Below are 9,520 nucleotides of genomic sequence, written 5' to 3' on the forward strand. Positions count from 1 at the left end.
GATTCAAATTTAGGAAAGTATCACATGTGTTTATCTTTTTTTTACATTTGAAATGAAAATAAAGGAGTTTTGTGTGACATCGGGCTGTTTTGTTCTTGAATCCTCATCCAAAATATGGATGTGGAGCAGAAATAATTTAATTAATAATAAAAAGATCTTTTTAGAGCACTTTGTGTCGCCTTACTGCAACATTTAGAGCAAAAGGAAGGAAAAAAGCAACTTTAGAGCATCAACAAATGACAGAAAAGAGGCTAAAGTTGCGTAATGTCGCCCTCTAGTGGTTGAACGGCAATTAATGCTGAAACAAAAAAAAAAGAAATTTGAGGAAAATATTTTTTTATTGATGACCTGAATATTTTAGTACATGCTCATGGGAATTATTACATTATATTTAAAATTCTGGATCAAAAAAATTCATTATTTTGAAAATACTGACATCCTTCAAAGAAAAAGCCTTTTCTTCATTAAGTTTTTGGATTAAATATGTTTTTGATGTAAAAAGAAGATTTGAAGTTTAAAAAGAATCATAAAATGAACCAAACGGGGAGAAAAGAGAAAAAGATGAATTACTTAAACTCCATAGTTCAAAGTAACCAAAATGTGGATGTTTTTATCCCAATTCTTAGGTTAAAACGGGACAGGTTTACTTTAACTCGGGAAATAACATAAATTGGGTAAACCAATCCACTTGATTAAAAAAAAAAGGTAAATTATATCATTAATAACCAACTTTAGCTCAATAAATTAGGACATCTTGTGAATTTAGAACCTAAAATTTTAGATTCTGGTCAGAAATTTGACACAGAAAAGTGTATTTGAAAGTTTTGGACATCTTTAATGAAGCGCGTAAAGTTGAGTTTTCCGACCGTCCTGGAGGGTCCCTGAAGGCGCAGGTCTCAGCTGGTCTGGACTCTGAAGCGGGTCGACGTCAACAGGACGGTTCCGTCAGTCCCTCCCTGCCCTCAGAGGAGCGGCAGAGGCGGCGCTCGCGCCTCCAATCATCCCCGAAACTCCATGGATCCGCGCGTAAAGACGCACCGGCTTCGGGTCTCCGTCTGAAAAGGGACTTCGAGCCTTTCCAAAGTCAACATGTACCCGCGGAAAAGCATCATCCCGGAGGAGTTCGGGCTGCCGGGGCTCGTCTCCCGCATGCCCCGCAAGCCGGTGTTCAGGGACCGCGTGAACAAGGCGCGCTTCATCGCCAAAAACGGCTCCTGCAACTTGGCGCACAAGAACATCCGCGAGCAGGGCCGGTTCCTGCAGGACGTCTTCACCACGCTGGTGGACCTGAAGTGGCGCTTCACCCTCGTCATCTTCACCACCACCTTCGTGAGCAGCTGGCTGCTGTTCGCCATGAGCTGGTGGCTGGTGGCGTTCGCGCACGGAGACCTGGACCCGGGCGTGAAGAACCCGGCCTACTGCGTCACAGACGTCAAGTAAGAATCTCAGGAGGCTTTCATGTCTCGGAAGTCCTCATCCTCTTCACTTTATTATAAACCCGGAGAGGAAGAGGAGGGACGGGACATAAATCAGGGGTGAAACTGCCGTTTATTTCAGGGGAAACAGGTGATTCCAGCAGATGAAGAGCACCTCCTTCTCCTCCTCTGAACCTCCTTTCTCTGCTCTCTATCTCTCCTTTTCTTTTTTACATCTGGAGAACTGTCCTCTCTGTTCTGGAAGAGTTTGGCTGAACTGTTTGTGGTTCTGATGGCAGCATCTCCTCATCAGAGTTTCCCACGCTTCTCCTTTATCAGTCTCCATCTGGGACGTGAGCGAGGAGACCCGCAGATGCAGAGAAGAAAAACTGCTCGGATTCCAAAATGGTTCCAGTTAATAACTAGTGTGGAGGCCGCTTTTCCTTCAGAAACCTCCGACTGCAGCAGATGCTGCTCCAAAACCAAAATGTGATCAGGATCACAACCGACTTCTAATGCAGTTGTTGGACATCATGTACAGATACGTGTTTATGTCGTCCATGGAGCAGAGATTCCTCTAAAGCAGAGGGGTCAAACTCAACCGGACAGGGGGACAAAATCCAGAACACAACGAACAGGATAAACTATTAGTGAACAAACTAAAACTACATTTTTAAAACTTTAAAACTGTAACTTTTTAACATAATTATGAACTAATACAGCATTACCTGTGATAATGCTAGTGTGAATGCTGTAAGCTGAATTTGACTGCTGAAGATGCTGAAATTAATGACTAAAAATGCTGAAGCTGATAGCTGAAAACACTGAAGTCGATAGCCAGCTAAAATATTGGCTAAATGCTAAATTAACCTAAAAAACTTCGAAAAAAAACCTTAGGTTAGCCAAAACAGCTAGCATGTAGCTGAAAAAAATTCTAAACTTCAAAACAGCCTAAATTAGCCAAACCAGCTAGCATGTAGCTGAAATATTAGCTAAACTCCAAAATAGCCTAAAAAATCTTAGTAAAAGTCAAAATCGTCCATAAAGCTAGCAGATTGACATTTTTTTAAAACTTTAAAACCATAACTTTTTTTAACGATAATTATGAATAAAAAAGGCAGGAATGTTATTCCAGAATAAATCAACTTAAACCTTAAATAACTTTCAAAATTTTACTCTCCATAAAATATATATTTTGTCAAAATTATACAAGTTAAAAATAAGATAAGATAACAAAATAACATAATTTTTTAATAACAAAAATGATCTGGAGGGCCGGATCTGGCCCCCGGGCCTTGACTTTAACACATGGCTCAGACTGTTGCCCCCACGACCCGGTCCCAGACGAGCAGAAAAAGATGGATGGATAAAGAACGGTTCCCAGCCAACCGGGACTTAATTCCCGGTTTTTTAAAGTTTGGATTTGTTCGTGAACGTCACATCTCTTCTTGTTTGGGTGTCTCACGTGTAAAACGAAAAAACAACAGCATGTAAACCGATTAAAACGATTTTTCTACAAAGAACCATAACTGAAAGACCTGGGTCTTCAAATGGACTTTAGTTGCTCTAATTCCAGTTGAGATCCATTTTGGGGGCTTGTCCGGGATAAGGAGCTAAACTTGTGTAGCTGTTCAAACCTTCCAGTAATATAGAAGGAAAACAAAGATCTGATTGAAGATTCATGTAGATTTGGAAAACTGAACACATTCTGTACAGAGGATGGAGTATGGAGGACGTTGACTGACGGTGGTCTACAGCCAATCAGGACCCAGAACACAATGCACTGTTTAAAAAAAAAAAAAATTGAGACTGTAAAACATATCTGAAGAAAAATGATAATTAGCGTCGTGCATTCCTGAATTATTCAGATTTGATCCTGCTCGTTATTGTACAGAGTTGGCTGGGTTCAATAATGACTCCTCCTCCTGCAGGTCTTTTTCTTCAGCCTTCCTGTTCTCCATCGAGGTTCAGGTCACCATCGGCTTCGGCGGACGCATGATAACAGAGGAGTGTCCGACCGCCATCACCGTCCTCATCCTGCAGAACATCGTGGGCCTCATCATCAATGCCGTCATGCTGGGTAAGGCTGAGAAACGTCCCGTCAGGAGGGACAAAGCAGGAAGTTACAGCATTTGCCCGTCCTCAGGTTGTATCTTCATGAAGACCGCTCAGTCCAACCGTCGCGCCGAGACGCTGATCTTCAGCCGCCACGCTGTGATCGCCGTCAGGAACAACCGTCTGTGTTTCATGATCCGGATTGGAGATCTGAGGAAGAGCATGATCATCGGAGCAACCGTCAGGCTGCAGGTTCGTCTGATTGGCCTTTAGCCCTCAGTGTTAAAATGTTTATTCACCGAATGTATTCATAACTGATGATGTAGCAACTTAATCTGAGATTATTTATTCCAAATGCAACATGTTTGGGGACATTTTATACAAAAAAAAAAAACAAAAACATTTAAACAATTTTAACAACTTCATGCTGAATGTCACTAGCTTGCAACATACCAACAAATCTAGGACTTTAATTTGGCATCATTTTAAATAAAAAAGCTTTAAAAATATTTTTTTTCTTACATAATTTGCAATAAAGTCAAGCAGGAATGGGTTAATTTCCTGAGTGTAAACAGAATTCTAAATATTTCAACAAGTAACAAAAGTTTTAAAATAGAATGTTGATAAGTTCACTTAAACAAAAAGTAAATTTAATAAATGTTTTTGGTTAAAATATTTATGTTATATATTTAAGTGTTTAAATATAATTTTTATGTAAACAAATAAAATAAGTGATATTAAATATTTTCCATTGTTACATTAAAAAAAAACTAAAAAAGCCAACAAGTGTTCTTGCTAACATATTAGCATTAGCTACAGTAAATATAGCTACAGTATTTATAAAGTTTGTAGGTATTTTTTTCTTAGTGACTGTAAGTTATCAAGTATTTTCCTGAGTGTACTTTGTTTCATAAGAATTCAAATGTTAAATTTTATCAGAAAATAAAATGTCAACATTTTCTATCATAGCTTCTCTAGCTAGCTCTACTAGCTAGCTAACAATTAGCTGCTTTCTGGTAAATTAACATCAAACTTTTTTAAAACAACAGTAGATTTTTTTGTACTTATTTAAACATTTAATTCTAGAACTACACTAGACTTATAATTGGTTGTAGTTCCTGATTTAATCTTTTTTCATTTGATTTTACACATTTTTTCTTAGGTTAGCATTTTAAGCTAATTAGCACCATTTTCACTACAAACCAGAGCAGGATTAAGAGTTATGTATTCTTATAATTAGCATTTAGTGTAATTGTTCTGTGAAAGATGAACATTAGTTTGTAATAAAAGCAAGACGAGATGTTTAGGTAAATAATTATAATTTCTTGCTTCACAGTACAGAGTTGTTACCGTCACTGAAAAACAAATAAATGAGATTTTATTTTATTTTTATTTTTCAAAATAACTTTATATATATATATTTCAAATTACATCTTTGTGTTTTTTGAATTTATATCTAGTTTGTTTTGAAACACTATAATTAATGTGCTTAGTTGGGTGTTTCAGATGTAAAAAAATAAATAAAATGGCAATTAGCAATATGTAAATCAATAAAAAGGTTTTTTTTTTTTTTTCTGCAACGAAGGAGCTACAACTGAAATAATAGACACCTGGACTTTCAAATGAGTTTAGTTGCTCCAATTCCAGTTGAGATCTGTTTTGGGGGCTTGTCCGTGATAAAGTCTGAGTTGGAGCTAAACTTGTGTAGCTGTTCAAACCCTTGTCTTCTCCAGGAATATAGGGTGAAAACAAAGATCTGATTGAAGATTCAGGATTATGTACAGGAGATGAAGTATTGAGGAGATTGATTGACAATGGTCCACAGCCAATCAGAATGCAGAACACAATTTATAAGAAAAATATATATAAAGCATGCAAATCTGAAAACAGAGACTGTATAGTGAGGGAACACTGCATCGCTATCACCAAACACGTTTGAAAAAAATCTAAATTTGTCCTGATTTTAGCCCCTTCCTGCTTGTATTTCTACGCCGTGATTCTTCGGTTGGTTTGAATCTCGACGGCTGGTCTGGTGCGTCTCATGCAGGTCGTGAGGAAGACGACCACCCCAGAAGGAGAGGTGATCCCCATCCATCAGATCGACGTGCAGACAGAGAGTGCCGTGGCCAGCAACAGCTTGTTCCTCCTGGCGCCGCTCATCATCTGCCACGTCATCGACAAAAACAGGTCCTACCTCTCATCCGATCCTCAAAAGTCGAATGGAAAATGTTTTTCTTAAAGGGTAACCAAACAGGACGGTTGGAGGATGGATCCTTCCACAGTCAAGATTTGAAGAATGCCAAAAAGGGGGCGGGACTGAGTGGTGGAGGTGTGGCTTGGATCTATGATTGACAGTTAGATTAGCTTTCTCTAGTTGTAAAACTAGAAGGTGCTATATTGGAGTTTAGCTAATATTTTAGCTACATGCTAGCTGTTTTGACTGATTTAGGCTTTTTTCAGTTTTTTCGGCTAATTTGAAGCTTAGCTAATATTTTAGCTAAATACTAGCTGTTTTAGCTAAATTACACATTTTACCATTTTTTTTTAGACTAATTTGGCATTTAGCCCATATTTTAGCTACACGTTAGCTGTTTTTGCTAATTTAGGCTTTAAGTTTAGCTATTTTATTTTATTTATTTATTTATTTTTTTTTACAGAAATTAATTATTTTAAATTTAGCTATGTGTGGCTTTCTGGAAAACCGTAAATGTTTACATTAAGGCTGTGATTTTTACACTTTTTCTGTTAGCCTACAAACCGACACCACTCAAAAAAGAAAACAGTTTTGTGACCCCCACAAGAAAAAGTTTGGGGGCCCCTGATGTATATCAATTCTCAAGAATCTGCCTTGACCTACGAGCCATGCTAAAGCTAACATGCTAACGACCGACTGTTACAGAATGACAGATGGGCGGGACTTTTTTTACTAGAGCTGCACAGTTTAAAGACGTCAAACTTCTGGGACTTACACCAGTTAACCAATCACAAAATTCAACTGCAGTACCTCATTTCAACCTGTAGGGGACAGCACACAGACAGTTTTTGACAATATTTTCATGAATTAAACACGTTTATTTAGCAACAACCAACAGACAACACTTTAAATGCCCCTTTATAGAGGTCAACAGCCCAAAAAAAGTTGATTTAGTGCTTGGTTACCCTTTAAACGAGTGTTACCTCCCCCTGCTGGACAAACGTGGAGCTGCAGTTGTGACTCTGCTGTGTCTTCAGCCCACTCTATGACCTGTCGGCCATGGAGCTGCAGTGCAGCGACCTGGAGGTGATCGTCATCCTGGAGGGGGTCGTGGAGACCACCGGGATCACCACGCAGGCCCGGACCTCCTACATCTCCGAGGAGATACAGTGGGGTCATCGCTTTGTTCCCATAGTAACAGAGGAGGAGGGTGTGTACTCGGTGGACTACTCCAAATTTGGGAACACAGTGAAGGTAAACGTGAAAACGGGCTGCTTTAAATTTGATTAGACGGGATGAAGATGTTTGTGGGTGTGTCTCTGAAGGTGGCGACTCCGCCCTGCAGCGCCCGGGAGCTGGACGAGAAGCCGTCCATCCTGATCCAAACCCTCCAGAAGAGCGAGCTGTCGCACCAGAACTCTCTGAGGAAGCGGAACTCCATGCGGCGCAACAACTCCATGAGGAAAGGAGGGAACCTGCACAGGAACAACTCCGGCCTGGCTCCGCCCAAAGTCCAGTTTTTTGCCCCCAACGATGGGGGCCAGAACCTGAACGCCGTCACCTGACACAAGCCCCGCCCGCCGCCGGCCGCCCTGCTCCTCTACCTGGGGAGGAGGACCGTGTCCGTTTCTCTGATGGGACTCTTTCTTTGGCACGTCTTACGTCGACATTAACGTGTTTACCGCTAACCTTCTGTTGTCACGCTGACCATGAACCACAGAAACGTCAATCGTATCTTTCCTCAACACATTTCGGGCATTGTTCTTCAGATCACGAGAACAGACGACGAAGGAACATCCAGTCTTCATGCGCCCACGACGGCTCCAAAAACATCTGTTTTCATGAAGGTTACGAACCAACTCTTTTACCGTTTCTGCGCATCAACATGACATGTCTGTTTATCACGTATCCATGGAGACGAGTCCTTGTTTTGCTGCTTGAAAAGGAGGCGAGATGTTTTTCCCGTAGGTCATTCTGTAGCTACGAATCATGACGTCATTTCCTGTACGGTTGTGCGTTCTTGTGGATTAAAAGCTCTCACTTCAAATTAAAAGGTTTTTTTTTTTTTTTTTTACTTTTCATTCTTTTACATCAATAATGTCTGTTTAATAACTGTCTTTCTGCTTGAAGTCATTTTAAAGACCCACTCCGATCATTTTTAGATCTATTTTCAAAGTGTTCCCAGGGGTCTTTTAATTATAATTATGTGTTTGTTAGTCAAACATTTAAAAAATATGTTGTATTCTAGGACATAGTTTCTGCAGAGCAGCAGGAGTTTAGTAGAAATGTACTTATAAGTTGTGGGCAGGACTGTTGGAGCGGAAGTAAGCCTCTGCTGATGTCCCATCATCCCTTTGTTTACATCCTCTCCTGCTAGCTTACAGCCCTCACAACTACAACCGGTGCAACAAAAATGGCGAGCAATATCGGAGCTATCCAGTCATCCAGTTTTGTTCCAGCTCAACAAAGACGTTCATGGATTTATTCATCTACAAGTGGATGCATCAGAATGGAGCTGAACATGGAGCTTGTGGCCCGGCCCACAGTATTTTCTACATCACAAATACGATCTTTTTCCAATGGCATTTTTTCGTCTGCTTTTGAATCACCACAATTTGAATAAAGAAATACTTAAAAACGCAATTTTAAGCATAATTTTTTTTATGAATGTCAGAAAAATGTTACAAGAACATGTTAAAACACTATTCTTATCAAGGATTTTTAAGTCTTGCAAGCAAAGTATCTTCTGCACCCCATTACGGTACTGAGTACAGCATTCAGTGATTTTTTTTCTACAATGGTCATTAAAACTTTTTTTTGCCCTGTGATAAACATAAAAAAATGCGTTTTGTCCTGTTTTACTTTAAGTCTTTGCCATAAAAACTTGAAATTAGCATTTACTGCTTAATTTAGTCAGTTTTAACTACATTATGCAGCCATTATTAAGATAGTAACAAACACAATTGTTAGCTATAACTATTTTTGTCATTTAAAAAATGTACTATTATTTTTTTAATTCTGCATAAAATTAAATTTGTTATTCCAAGTTCTAAACAGAGAAAATCAAAATAAAACTATTTAATACTAAAAATAACAAAATAAATAAAATATATGGAATTATTAATAGGTTAAATGAAAGTTTGAAAGTTTATATAAACTTATTTATTTAATAAATAAATAATAAATAGGGGGCAAATCGTTTTTTTCTGCATTTATGTATAAAATATTGAGTTTGAAAAAAGTAACTGTATTTTTATATACGTATATATATTTAATCATAACTGAAATAATATATATTTAAAGTTTATAATTTTTAATTTACTTCATAAAACTCGCTCTAACTTTTTCCAGAACTCAAAAGAAAAAAAAAAGCTTCATTTTTCTACAGTAAGGGAGTTGTGGTGACGTCATGACGTTACCCGGAAGTGAGTGTGGGAAGGTGAATGCAGTCATGGCTCGCGCTTTGCTCCTCGCGGCTCTCGGCGGGACTCGGCTCGTCGGGAGCGGGTCTCTGCTGTCCGCTCGACGGTTCTGCTCCGAGCCGCTGACGGTGAGACGGCAGGAGGCCGGAATCAGGTGCTGCCGACGACTAAAAGATCCGAAAAAAAATGTCAGAAACTTTGTGTTTATCTGTTTGCCGCGAACAGCAGCAGCTGTCAACCAAAACACGTCACGTTTATTTAAAATAACATTTATTTTTACCTCTCAAAAACGTTAATTTGGGCTGTTTTCGTTTATGTCACAAAAACAGCAGAGTCAGTTTCCGGTCAGGGTCCACAGTTCAGTCCACTTTGAGGGAAGAAAAACCTGTTTTGTTTACTGTGTAAAGAGTTACAGAAAAAAACAAACCTTTATG

General features: G+C 39.0%; 2 protein-coding genes across 2 annotated transcripts in view; both read left to right on the forward strand.

The window, feature by feature from the left end:
• Positions 1-832: 832 nt before the first annotated feature.
• Positions 833-7,717, forward strand: kcnj8 (potassium inwardly rectifying channel subfamily J member 8). The gene is made up of 6 exons (XM_024289937.2): positions 833-1,436; positions 3,347-3,495; positions 3,562-3,722; positions 5,518-5,657; positions 6,702-6,918; positions 6,990-7,717. The coding sequence occupies exons 1-6, from the start codon at positions 1,090-1,092 to the stop codon at positions 7,227-7,229; spliced, it is 1,254 nt and encodes a 417-aa protein (XP_024145705.1). The 5' UTR covers positions 833-1,089; the 3' UTR covers positions 7,230-7,717.
• A 1,341-nt stretch (positions 7,718-9,058) lies between these two features.
• The window catches only part of echdc3 (enoyl CoA hydratase domain containing 3), a 4,558-nt gene continuing 4,096 nt past the window's right edge, over positions 9,059-9,520 (forward strand). The window contains exon 1 of the mRNA XM_024289949.2: positions 9,059-9,240. Within this exon, the coding sequence (XP_024145717.1) occupies positions 9,074-9,240 (167 nt within the window). The 5' untranslated portion in view covers positions 9,059-9,073. The remainder of the gene's footprint in view (positions 9,241-9,520) is intronic.

Source organism: Oryzias melastigma, linkage group LG23, assembly GCF_002922805.2.
Source record: "Oryzias melastigma strain HK-1 linkage group LG23, ASM292280v2, whole genome shotgun sequence".
NCBI classification, from domain to species: Eukaryota; Metazoa; Chordata; class Actinopteri; order Beloniformes; family Adrianichthyidae; genus Oryzias; species Oryzias melastigma.

Coding starts and splice junctions, on each gene's coding strand:
- kcnj8 (XM_024289937.2), top strand. CDS start 1,090: ATGTACCCGCGGAAAAGCATCATCCCGGAGGAGTTCGGGCTGCCGGGG. Junction 5,658..6,701: donor CACGTCATCGACAAAAACAG/GTCCTACCTCTC, acceptor CTGTGTCTTCAG/CCCACTCTATGACCTGTCGG. Junction 6,919..6,989: donor AATTTGGGAACACAGTGAAG/GTAAACGTGAAA, acceptor GTGTCTCTGAAG/GTGGCGACTCCGCCCTGCAG.